The sequence below is a fragment of the Balaenoptera physalus genome (genome assembly GCF_965194825.1).
Source record: "Balaenoptera physalus genome assembly, chromosome: 9".
Classification (NCBI taxonomy): domain Eukaryota; kingdom Metazoa; phylum Chordata; class Mammalia; order Artiodactyla; family Balaenopteridae; genus Balaenoptera; species Balaenoptera physalus.
In genome coordinates, this window is record NC_138888.1 from 22804669 (window position 1) to 22818702 (window position 14034).

Here is a 14034-nt window from a genome sequence, read left to right on the forward strand (position 1 = left end):
CAAGTCCTATCAAGCACCTACCTACTCAGCTCCTCCGCAGTGCGCGTGACATCCCTGAAAAAAAATTCTAAGAACATGGTGACCAAATCTGTATTACTTAGTGGGCACAATGTGAAGCAGGAAATGGCACTGTGATTTTGGCCATTCAACTCACTACCTGAAAAGAACTTACTCTCGTATCTCTATTGAGTAAAACAAAACTAAACAACTTTTTTTTCTTACTATATCTCAGCTAATTCATTAAACAGTTTAATGATTGACTCAGAAAAGGCAAGTCAAACAGAGTTACCATTTTTCACTGAACAAGACTTTAAATGACATTAAAAATATATGTATTACTCACATTAAAAGTGATTCAAAAAGCAATATATCTGTATTGCTCTATGTGTATAAGTCAATATTGCTTCAATATTGAAGTTGTTCCTAGAGCCAACCTAGCACATTTATCTTAAATTTGTTTTATTCGGGAGCATGAAATAAATTTCTTTATTGACTCAGTGATTCAATGAGTATAATATTCAAACTCCAAATATCTGAAATACAAGTCATATTTTCCTGGTGAATTTTATTCATAACTAGTGCCTGTATATATCTCCTTTGTTTGAATAAACTAATAGAAAATTCAAAAGGTGGAGCAAATCTTTTTATGATTAATCATAATTTATAGAAATAGTTTATATCTGTAACTTCTCAGTATGTGATTAAAATGTATGATGACATTTGTATTATGCATGGTGAAATAGATATCATCTGAATATGATCTGAATGTAAAATAGGTATCATATGTCCTAAACTGTAAAACTATGACTCAGAAATTGGCATGGCCATCTTTGTATACATTGCTAAATCCCTGTATATTTGGGTCATTCTGTGTAGCTGTGATGAGATATACGTAATTCTGCTGAGTTCAACCATTTATTGAGTTCAACCATCCTTTTTTGCCATAGCACCTGACAAGTGTATATAAAATCTACTTGGGAAGTTTACTCTGCATAGTGTCACAGTCATCTCTGAATAATTTTGGATTAAAATTTTAAATAAAGGAACATTTAAAATATTTACGATGGTCTTTCAAAAAATACACAAAGTAATATGTCACACTTATACAGTGTAACATTAGTAGCATTTGTCAAACATTAGTAGTAGTCCTAGTTCATCCAGTATTACTCACCTAACAATTACATGGAAGGAAAGACTTAAACAAAACATGAATCCCTAATGTTTTCATGTCACCTGTAATTTGATGAATAAGTTATAATTTATTAATATATTGTCAATATTTAATATTACATTAATTAGTTCTTATTTGAAATATTGCAAGATTTGGAATCCAAATAATTAACAAAACATTTTCCATTTTAATAAACATCAATTGTTATTAAAATTAAACAAAAAATAAAGAAAGCTAAAGAGGATTCCACAGCCATGTGGAAGAGGTAGGATTTAAAAACCAGACACCATACTATGGTACATGCACCCAGTATTCAATCATCTCTCAATTTCTTTCTTTCTCTATTGACTTTCTCCTATCTCTAATAGTTGTTCTTAACCTTTAGGAAAGTTGGAGAGCCACTCATCAGAGAGGTGTAAAATATCGCACACAAATTTTATATTGACTCTGGGTATTTTATAAATCTTTCAAGTCCCATCCATTAAAATCTAAAGAACCATGGGTTTCTGGGTGAGAATCCTTGGTCAATGCAGAACCATTCTCCTTGTTAATAATGTGATGGTAGAAATAGGTATATATGAAAAACTACAAGATACATGCATATCAGATTACATAACAATATTATTCTTTCAAGCTCTAAATTATCAGAACCTTATAGTTAAGATGTGCCTATGTCCCTTTAGTTTCAGATATATGGAATACATATTATAGAGTATATATTCACTATATATATAAATATATACTATATTAGACTGTATATATGAATACATATACAATACATTGCATATGTATTTAGTTTCACGTATGCTATATATATGAGAAACTAAAAGGACATACATACATCTTAACTATAAGGATACAATAATTGAAAGTTTAAGAGAATAATATTGACATATACTCTGATATCTGATTTGTTTTTTAAGAATGAAAAAATATTTATTTATAAAATATCTTAGAAAATTTTTATTTTATTAAGAAACATTAAAAATTTTTGTTAAAAATGTTTTTCTGTAATGATACTAATGGAGTAATAATGGCACCACAAATTTCAATTTTCCTTTTTTTAAAAAAAAGAATTTTAACAATAGCCACATATCTGATTATATAATGTTATCAATATTATCAAATTTTGACTGCATTTTAGAATTTTCTTTCTGGTTACTATTTATATTAATACTGAAAATCAGATTGTCTGTTAATGTTGAGCCCTGCTCTTTGGAGATATGCTCAATACTCAGAGCTCTCTTCATGAATTAAGCAGTTTGAGGATTATCTGTACAAATATTTTTGTGAATCTGACTGTTGCCTTCTACAACTGGGTTATAATTTTAATTCACTCACTAAACTTTTATGATTTCTCATTTTCAAGAAGTTCTGTGAATCGCACAATTTTTTCAAAAATATTTCCTTTCTTTGGAATAGAAACCTGAGAGTTACTATATTAGTATATATTCTATGATGTATGATCATACTATATATAACATGATGAAGTAAATATTTAATGTTTACTTTTATCATATATTTTCCAAGTCAAACAAAACCTCATGCCTTATACACACATACATATACTCACACATGTGAGATTTGGTTCATATTAAAATTAGAGTTTCAACTTTGGCCTTGATCAGATCTTATGTATACTTAGCTTATTTATAGTTATTGTACGTATATTGTGAAATATTTCTATTTATTTCTGGACATTTAAAATTTTTATTATTATTATTAAGGAATGAAGTTAGAGGGTATAAGCTTCAAATTTATCATCTCTGAAATCATACAACGGAAACAAATCAAACTGATTATTAGCCAGAAGTAGAACAAAAATTCCAGATTCCAAATCTGTTAAAAAATGTAGGGTGAAATAGATCTTTAAAAAACACAATCAATGAATTGATTTATATAATTTCATCTAGTAGTATTGTAATTCATGGAAGTATTAGGAAAAAAGCTATGTCTAATGTGGTAATATCTGCCATAATGGAGGGAAATTTCTCACCAAATTATTATTTTTAATGTAGATATAAGCTATGTCTTTTTCTCTGAATCTCCTCTTTAAGCCTAGAGTAGTTCAAAAGAGATTAAAAAAATATAGTATATTTGAAATGCTTGGGACTAGAGAATGTTCCCTTAATTGCTTTGTCTGTGAAATGGGTTAACAATGTTGTAAGGGTCAAGTTAGATAATGCATGTAAAGTACTCACATGGTGCCTGGCATAACAGTACATGTTCAGGAAATATAGTTTTTATCATCATGTTTTAAAGTCATCTTTCCGCATGTAGTAAAATAATAATAAAATTTATTAAACATTTACTATGTGGCAGATCTTGTAGTATATCCTTTGCAGGAATGCCTCATGTCAGCTCATAAGGAAGGCATTATTCTGGTTCCCATTCTGTGGGTGAAGGAACTGAGGATTAGTAAGCAGATAAGTAAAGGATGGAAGAGCTTGGTGTTGAAATCTCATCTACCTAACTTTAAATTTGTATAATTTATCTATAGTCAATACTGTCAGGAGACTGGAAATCAGATAATTCACCGGAAGAAGAAATAAGCATGCAAGTTTTCCTCCCTGGAATGTAGAGCTTCCCTGACAATAAAGGACAAAAAAGAATAGTTCTCTGAGTTTACCTTTTTCATTCTGGGGTAAGGATAATAGCTTAAATTCTGGTTACCCATGTGAATACTTTTACAGAAATAAATTTCATATATAACAATGTGAGAACATAGTTTCTGCCCCCGAATTTCTTTCTCCGTTTTGTGCATGTTATACAAAAAAGGGAGAAGAGAAATAATAAAAATTAATGGAACACCTTTTGATACCAAAACATATATTTTATTGGACTATTTGCTTGTTAGAACATATCTTAAATGTTTATAATTCTATAGAGGTGTAAAATAGTTAGTGGATTTTGAACAAGTACAATTTTCCACTTACTAATATTTTATTACTGTCTTCATTGCACACTGAGGCACTGTTTCCATTAAGTTTCTGAGAAATGAAATGCATGTGCATTTCAACTTCAAATAAATTAGCATGTGTGCATGTTTTCATTAGACTTTTTTGAACAAGGAGCAAGGTGTGAGTAAATAGGTGTGAGCAAGGGGTGCACAGTTTTAGTGCAGAAAGCCATTTTTGTAACGTTACAACAGAATAAAATAAGAGTGCTAAAGAAAGTCTGATTATAACTGCATCTTTAATGGTTATTGGAGGAAACGTTACTTATATACTGTAGTTACAGCATTTTACACCATTTCATTTTCTAAATTATTTTACCAAGTTACTTTAAGAGCTCTATTTTTTTCCATATGTTGTGTCTTACCAAAATTTCAAGCAGGAAATTTTCTTATACACAAAGCCAAGTCTTAATCTGTTGTGGGTAATTTGTACTTGAAGTAGTGTACAGCAGAATTTAACCAAGATTTTATTTCTGGGAACTAATTCTCCTCTTGGGCAATAAACAGATAATAATTATCCATTATTACTCATAGTAGAAGAATAATATAAATGTAACCTGCTTAGGGACCTAAAAAGTATTTTACAAAATATTTAGTGGTACTTAACAGAATTAGTTGAAATGGGAAACCTGTAATCATTTGAAGTATTTTGGCATTGTAGATAATCAAATCTGAAAATCAAGCACTTAAATGTTCAAATTGTTGTTTGCATATGTTGCAAAAATTTAATGGTAAACATGAGTCTATCCTTTAAATTTCTAATTTTCTTATGAATTTTAGAAATTATCTATTTGCTTTGAGTGTGTGGTATTCTGCTGCATTCTTCAAACCAAGAAGTGTAAGCCCTCATCAGTATGATCCATTTTTTCCCCATTTTGCATGTTTCTTTATGTGCATGTATGAAAGAAAGGAGAGTATAAAAAAGCATGGTGTTATGAGAGTGCTGAAGTAGGAGGAAAAAACCCACAAATTATTTTAATATGACTGCTTTCTCCATTAGACGTACTCATCCACCTAAGTTCATGGTTTTCAATGGCTAAAACTTCTCCACCTCAAAGCAGGAAGAATTTGGTTAAACAAATATGTGGTATCTTGCAGATACTTAATAAAATTCAATAGGAAATTGAATTTAGTGTAGACTTCTAACTTATTTTAAAAACATAAATTTACCTAAATAGCCAGTTATCAAGAGCAGTGTTATTTCTGCTTATGTGTTTAACCAAATAAACCTCTTGGAATCAATAAGGGCCATATAAAAGTGCATGCTGAATTTCAGAAGTACTTGATCTGCCTGCATTCGTTTTATATTTCAGCCTAGGCTATAATAAGCTGTCTAGAGTATTTAAAAATTAGAACTTGTTTCTCCTCTCCAGGCAGTTTGCCAAGAAGCATATTAATGAAATGTATCATGTTTTAAATAGAATGATTTGGCATACCTCACTGCACAGTACAGGAGAATACATTTTCTTTAGGAGAATTTATTATTAGTGAATGAAATCAAGACATAGAAAATAAAGATAAATGTTTGAACACTTTTAGTGCTTTTTAGTTCATTTTATATTGACCTCAGATTTAAAATACCATATTGACTTCTTTTTAATTAATAAAATATTACTTAATAAACTCAGGGTGCAAAGTTAGTTACACATATGAAGACAAAAATCACAAAGTTCTGGAGTTAAGTTCTACAGTCTTCTTAGAACACTGTTTTGGTGTCAAGTAGGGAAATTTCTATTTAAATTATCTAATAACTATATTCTTTCCTTTATTAATATTTCCTTAAATCATTCAAAATCTAAATATCACTATATATACAATTTTCTGTTAAGGTAATTGTATAATTATTCAGTTAAAACTAAAATCCTGCTAAATATTTTTGAGGAATATTTTATTTCCTCTCTGAAATAATTCAAAATATCAAACTAGCAATAAAGTCACAGATGAACCAATTTCACTACCCTCAAGTCCACCTGCCTCTCAGCTTCAAATATAAAGAACATTTTTCTTCTGTTAGCAAAGAATGACGTTTTTGAAGTTTACAAAGTGGTATTTATTCCATTTTAATGACATACCATCCTATCCCAGAATTATTTAGGGCATTAGTGTGATTGTTTCAATCAGAATCTGCTGTTTAGATTTCTAAGGTGCATATTAGGACAATTTGCCTATGATTTTGAGACTTTGGCTCAAAGAAGGAAGCTATTCGTTTCTTCTGTGTTATGTTTTTCATATTGATGGGGTTAGATGAATGCCAACTTGAAGTATTTGTTCGGAAAAATAATACTATAAGTAAAAAACCCATATTGTGATTGTTAGAATTTTAAACACCTGATTTTAACATGTTTGCTGTTACTATTAGTTGATATTCATTCTATTATTTGAAACTTTAAAGAATTAGATGTCATGATAAAGGATATTATGGTAATTTTCTTTAAATTTTGAGTTATGATTTGGCAGCATACAGATTGTGGGAATGTGCAGAATTGGGGAATTAATAATTCCATTTAATATATTAGTATGACTGTTCACTGTTATTTTAAAGGGATAATAAATTTAATGCAAGTTAAATTAGAATCAGTTCTAACGCGAGTGTTTTTTTACTTTTCTATCTCAGAATCAATGACATAATTGAATAAATAATCTTGGATTTATTTTGAACCTTGTGCTTTTCAGTGAGTGAATTTTCACTGAGGGACTGGCCAGAGATTATTGATTGCAATTATTGTATCTCTTTAAGTATGTGTGATTACTTTTTATATTCTTTGATTTAATAAACAAAAGAAGTCAGTGCATCATGAATAAATTTATTTTTTCTTATGATAGCATTTGTTCATAAAACTCAATTATGAGCAGTATTATCCAAGAGAAAACACACAAAAAAGTATAAAATATATAGCTGCTTACAAAGAGGAGGATGTCATATGTCAGAAACTTGAAATCTATAAGGGTTACAGAGAAATGAAATAAAGTTGAAGTTGTTATTTCAGACATAAATACTTTGACTGAAAAAAACTTGGGTTTAATTTCAACTGTGTATTCTAAGAAAAGAGAAAATCTTGCCCTCTCAGTATACTTGTTGAGAGCTTTTGCTTCAAAGTTCAAGATGTGAGAAGTCTCTTTGGCTTTAACAGCTTAATTGGTTGGTGCATCATGAGGTCTGGTATTTAAATTACTTGCATGGTTTTCTGTTGCAGTAACTGTGTTCTGTACCAATTGAAACCACCATTAGAGGAAGTGTTTCTGGGCACATATTCTTCAGAACTGTATTATAAGATTTAATGCATATTAGCATCTAAACCCGTCCTAATAGAAAGACTGCAAAAGTGGTGACAAATGAGAGGGTCTTAACTCAAATTTTCATAAAGTAATGCATTGCAAAGTGAGAGATGGGTCTGGAATCTTGAAGCAAAAATTGCTGCACTTGATTAATCTTTAAAGGGTATTTTTCATTCCTTTTTGCACATGTATTTTATGGTTGGATAGCATTCTTGTCCACTAGAAACATACAAACCAATGGTATTTCAACAGAGTGCCAAACATCTGGATGGAAAATGAAACTTCCACACAATCACCTTACTGTTTCTTATTATTTGGTGTTTAGATGAAATATCTATATGATTATGTCAATCTTTCATCTTGTTGCAATATTTTAGTGTTGTTACAGCTTAAACTCTCATAGTAGATCTTAGTGGCTAGGTTAACTATAAATATATTATTTCGTTAGTATAAGTTTCTTATGCTTTTCTTAAATTGAGTCAGTTACCTCAAAGTATATGAAATCAATACTTTTCTTAATGTTTCCGCCTACTTTTTAGTCATGATGAAAGAAAAATTATGCTTTCATAGTTTCTTTGTCTAAACAAATGAGAATTTTGTCCTGAGCTCTTAGCAACAATAATAACCACTGCAAATATTCAGTGAAAGCCTCTGTGGATTTGCTTATTAGATATAGAAGGTAGGAGACAATAACTAGGTCAGGTGTAGCAAAAGATTTGCCTTCTTATATATAATTTCTTATGAAAAGGATGATATTGGTTTTTCTTAGCTAAGAATATTCTAGAGTAAGACAAAAATCAGAAATATAATTAATGGGAACTTATTTTACTGGGTATTTATCAGAGAAACAGAGTCAAAATGTTTTATGATAGCTTTTATGTATTTCAGAGAGCATTCTCTGTGTCGATATGGACTATTTAGACATCTTTAACGTATTCTTTTTTTTTTTTTAATTTTTATTTATTTATTTATTTATTTTTGGCTGTGTTGGGTCTTCGTTTCTGTGCGAGGGCTTTTTCTAGTTGCGGCAAGCGGGGGCCACTCTTTATCGCGGCGCGCGGGCCTCTCACTATCGCGGCCTCTCTTGTTGCGGAGCACAGGCTCCAGATGCGCAGGCTCAGTAGTTGTGGCTCACGGGCCTAGTCGCTCCGTGGCATGTGGGATCTTCCCAGACCAGGGTTCGAACCCGTGTCCCCTGCATTGGCAGGCAGATTCTCAACCACTGCGCCACCAGGGAAGCCCTTAACGTATTCTTTTATGAAGGTTCCAGAAAACTTTAAAAACTGCTCTTTAATGTTGCAGTCAATAAATTATTTCATAGGATGCCCCAGAACTTGTGAAACAAATCAAAGGGACATTGTTTATTACTTTGTAGTGAAGACTTTGAAGAGGAACCTAGACTTCAGTTGAATCGGCCCACTAAACTAGAGATTCAGTGGGTAAGGGTTTGATTTGGAAGTGACTGTCAACAGTTGGTGCATTAAGGGGATTCTGATTAATGAGGACTCACCATCAGTCATTAGTAAGAGAGCAGAGATAGGAATAAATTCTTTTGGTAGAGTGGGTATGTTTAAGATCAAATACAGAATCATTTAAAGTCCCAAAGCTATGCTGAAGTGTGTTACAGTGTCCTGGGATAAGCAGTTTAACTCTTGGGAGTAAGAAAAGGAAGAGTTCCACAAAGGATGAGAAAATAAAAGAGAAGAAAAGGGGAGGGATTCTTGAATCACTGTAAGGCTCATTTTCAAGTTTTAGCTCAGAGACTGATTTGCTCAAGAGCAAGGGAGGTAGGTTCTGGATGGGCCTTAAAGAGGGCAGCAGCTATGGTCCAGACCTGCAAATCACACTGTCTGTATGAATATTTCAAAGTCATCTCAAAATTAATGTGTCTGCAGCTAATTCATCATTCCTAAACTTGATCCCTCCTTCTTCTGCATTTTGGCGAATATCATGACTTCCACACTTTACTGAAGGGAAATAAACCCAGGAGTGTCTTAATTCTTTCTTTGCCTCTCCACATCCACTCCATCAGCAAAACCTGTTGATTCTACTTCCAAAATATATCTTGAGTCTTTCACTCTCTCTCCATTTCAATTGTTACCACATGCTCTAAGCTACCCTCCTCTTTTGCCTAGATTAATGCAGTAAATGCTTAACTAATCTCCCTGTTACACTCTAGTTCACAGTAAAGGCATTCTCCACACTGCAAACAGAAATCATGGTAAACTTAAATTAGGCCATGTCACACCTTTGTTTCCCAATAGACTTAGAATAAAATAAAAACTACTTGCTTAGATCCCATAATCTGGTCTCTGACTACCGTTTCAAATTCACTTCCCACTTAGCTCACTGAACTTCAGCCTCACTGGCCCTCTTTTTTGTTCCTCTAGCACACAGACAGCTTCCCACTTCAATGTCTTTGCACTTGTGCCTTTTGACTAGAAGTCTCTTTTCTCAGATATTCGCATGGCTGACTCTTGCCAGAGAGGTTGTCTGTCACCAAACAATTCATAGAGGCCACTATCAGATCATTTCATTCCATTACCTTGTCCTGATTTATTTTCCTACGGCATTTATCTTGTTTCTTTTTTTACTCACTTGTATGGTCCTTTTCCTTCATCTTAAATAAAAGTCCTATAAGAGCAGGCACTTGTCTGTGTTAATGTGTACCATATCCTCAGGGCTTAAAACAGTTCCTGGAATATAGTTTAATGTAGTTGGTGCTCACCAAGTAACTACAGACGGAATAAATGAAGAGTTGAATGGTGCTGGGCTGGGAGATAAAGAGGGTCCCTGGAAATAAAGAATGGAAGCATTTTGTACAATGCCTCGAGGGATCATCCTGTAGTTCTCTTTCTTACTGAACTAAATGGGAACCTTCTTTCAAACAGGAATTGGAAGACAATTGATTCAACTCTATGAAGTATTGGGTTCATCATAATGTTATACTCTGACTATATCCTCTGCACTACTATGCAGCCATAAACATGGCTTTCCTCACGTCAGGCAAAGCTTGGAGTGTCTGACAAAGTATCATTTGGATGATACCTTTCAGGGGAAATGCCAAGGGCATAAAGCATAATTGAACCCTTTTTTCCGAAAGCTTCATGAGATACTCATGCCTTTAGATTTGCCTTATTTTTAAATGTCCAGTAGTTTGAAATGAGAAGAAAGCTCACCATTGGTCATCAGGAAACAACTCTTAGGGTACCCTGAGAACTCTTGCAGGTTAAAGCAGCCACTTTATGGCTGTGGGACCGTGATTCTACTATAGCTGTGAGGTAATCCACTGACTTCCATTGTTATCTGCATGAACATTTACTTCCAATTTTAGGGATTTATAACTAAAACCTGACTGCATTCTGTTCTTTTTGAAGGTTCCACTAAGTGAAAAAAATGAAAGAAAGAGTCATTATATAATATAATCTTAGATAGTATTCTTAATACTATAAGTAGTACAGATAAATGGTTTTCTAATACAACGTGTAAAATTCATGAAATATCTGTCAAATATTTTCCAATTTAAATGATTATGGTTGGATATAATTGACTGGTTAGGATGAAAAAGCCAGAGACTTTGGGTGAGCTGTGGGCATTTGCTGTCGTGAGTGTCTGCTTTTCTGATCTAGTTCTTGTATTGAAAATTCTAAACTCCTGAATGCTGTAAATTCCATACTTTGTATGATTTACCACCCTCTCGCCCCTCCAGATTTGGTTCTCTTATCCATTGGGATGCCAGTTGCTTAAAAAGGCTGAGGTGTAATGTAGTAAAAGCACTGAGAAAGGCTAGACTTACAATTCTTGTTTTTTTTCTCCAGCTGGGTGCCAGATGTTTTCTTGATTGAGAGAGACTGTTTCATTGACTTATATTTTCATTGAAAATATAAGTGTGGATAAACATGGCTGGTCATTTTTTTTTTTTTTTCAGTCTATGGTTAGTAACAAAAATGAAAATAAAGTTGCCCAGGATGTACTTTACATTGGTGAAACACTAATAAGCGGGAAAATAATCAACCTTGGGACAAATGTGAAGTCTAACACATCAGGATGACCAGGTACTATACTTTGCTGGTCCAATGTAGGTTCTGATCCTATTCCTATCTCTAATTTTTTCATGGTAAAATGGCACTTAAACTGTAACTTTGATGAGCAATTTCAAGTATGGTGGTTTCTTACAGGTTTATTGCATTAACTTCTGAACAACCGTAGATCACTAGAATCATAATCTGTACCAAAGCTTTATCTGCTGTAAGATGACATCAAAACCACTAGTAAGAGAACTGTGATATCTCATCTTTAAAGTCTCCATGAGAAACAACTGCACAGCTTTCTTGGTAATGTATAGAAGTGTACAACTTCAGTGTCAGAATATTTTTCTCAGTAGTTTACCCTTCCTTTTCTTTTGCTATGGTTCAATTAGACATGAAATAACTTTTTTGGCATCCTCAAGTTTAAGTTTCCCAACACAGCATTTTTGCACTTTTTGTGATAACTAGTCAGCAGACCCAAATAGTAAAGAAGGTGTGTATAAACCATATATATATATACATATTTTTTAATATTTATTTATTTGGCTGTGCCGGGCCTTAATTGTGGCATGCGGGATCTTTTTAGTTGCAGCATGTGGGATCTTAGTTGCGGCATGCAGGATTTAGTTCCTGGACCAGGGATCGAACCTGGGCCCCCTGCATTGGGAGCACGGAGTCTTAACCACTGGACCACCAGGGAAGTCCTACCTTCAACTCTATTGATTTGATTACAGTTCTTAGACCTGTTTTTTCTTCATAAAACAGCATAAAATTTTATTTGAACAAATGTTTATGTAGCATCACTATGTAATGGGTGCCCTGTTAGGTGCTGGGTATACAGTGTAAATAAAGCAGACATGGTCAGAGAAATCTTAATTGTCAGGAACGGACACTAGCTAACTCGAACAGAAGGAAAATCTTGGGGAAGAATATTAAGAATTTCCCAAATTCATGGAAACTGTAAAGTTAGGCAAGAAACATTGGCAAAAACAAATATTTATGCGGGATGGTCAGATAGCTAAAGTGGGCCTTATGGGTATTGTTGAGTCTTATAGATAAGTGTGGGAAAGACACAAGAACCAAGAAAACAAAACAAAAAAAATCAATATATGATTATAATATGATGCTGGTGCTGTTAGAGAAATAGAAGGCTGAGACAGAGAACAACAATGTGTGGGTGGGGATGAGAAAGGACCTCTGATGTTTAAGCTGAGAGGAAGGATGGAGAGACACCTCATAGTAGGCTTGTTTTCAAAATTATTTTACTATTAATATTGTTTTATTATATGTACCTGAAAGAGATCTGACTGATACCTAGGAGGTTAAGGGTGGGCTTGTTGGGCAGCAGTGATTAGAGGAGTGTTCCAGGCAAAGGAAATAGATGTAAAGTCTTGATGGCAGAAAGAAACCAGGATATTTTTGATGGGCTTAAAGGAGGCCAGTGTGACTGAAGCAGAGAGGGGGAGGGGGAGGGCAAAATGAGATGAGGTTTGGGAGTTCGGCAGTGGTCCTAACTCCAGACTTTGGAATCTATTTGAGGGGAAATTGGAAGTTTTAAAGAGTTTTAACCAAGCCGATGTATACTTATTTCTACTTACTGAAGATTATTTTGGCTGCTTTGTGGAGAATAGAGAGAAGATGGGAGATGAGTAAGGAGTGTACTGCAGTAGTACACAGGACAGAGACGTGTGGTCACTGATGTCTTGTATCAGCATGGTGGCAATGTATATTGGGGAGAATTGGTCAAAGATAAGATATAAATGGGAGTATACATGCAAAGAGTTGTTGCTGGATTATGTACAAATTTTAATAGAAGGATTTTCAGTTCTTGAATGGAGAATTTTACTTATGTGTGTGATGTTTATATATTATTCTAGATGCTTTTGACTGCAAATGACAGAAATTGAATTAAAATTAGATTAAGAAGAAAAAGAACGTATTGGCTCATATGATTGAGGAATCTAGTGGTGGATTGGGACGTTAGGCAAAACTGTGTCCAAGCCCAGGGTTATTCCTGAACTTTGTATGGACCTCTTATCTCTGTTTCTGTGCACAAAAAGAGTGTTTCTCTTCTTTTTTCAAGGCTCAGGGCACATTATCTCAGGCAGCTCTAAATTAAAAACATAAGAGGAATCAGAGAAATTTCTTCTTCCACCAGCCACATACTGAGTCTCTGAGAAGGATTCTGATGAGCTCTTCTTGGGTGTCTCATGCACCAGTGACTAAGCATTTGTCTAAGGCCTGGTGCGCATGCCTATTTCCAAGGGGGCTATTACCCTATGGAAGCGTGGGGGAAAGTTTACTGTGCCTACACAAACAAACAAATAAATGAAGCCATGACAATCTACTGCAACTATATAGAATAACCTGTGAGAAAGACAAAAACAGTCCCTGACATCCAGAAGCTGGTCCTGGCTCAAGCAAGACCTTAGTGTTCTCCTGTTGAACATAAGCAATTTTGCAGAACATAAAATCAGATAAGGCCATGCTGTAACTATGATGGACCGAGAAAAATATGTGCCTTGTCCAAGCCACAGAAATTACCTGACAGCCCCTTATCCTGGCTAAATATAACTACTGCTTCTTTACCAGTTATGGTGTTA

General features: G+C 33.6%; 1 protein-coding gene and 1 long non-coding RNA gene across 2 annotated transcripts in view; both read left to right on the plus strand.

Annotated features, from left to right (window-relative positions):
- The window catches only part of LOC309667006, a 1642277-nt gene that overhangs the window by 276591 nt on the left and 1351652 nt on the right, over positions 1-14034 (plus strand). The gene's annotated exons all lie outside the window — the stretch shown is intronic.
- The window catches only part of NMBR (neuromedin B receptor), an 82195-nt gene that overhangs the window by 41403 nt on the left and 26758 nt on the right, over positions 1-14034 (plus strand). Inside the window, 1 exon segment of the mRNA XM_082475056.1 lies at positions 1-14034. This exon segment is cut by the window's right edge and continues 26758 nt beyond it. Coding sequence (XP_082331182.1) covers positions 1-135 — 135 coding nt within the window. The 3' untranslated portion in view covers positions 136-14034.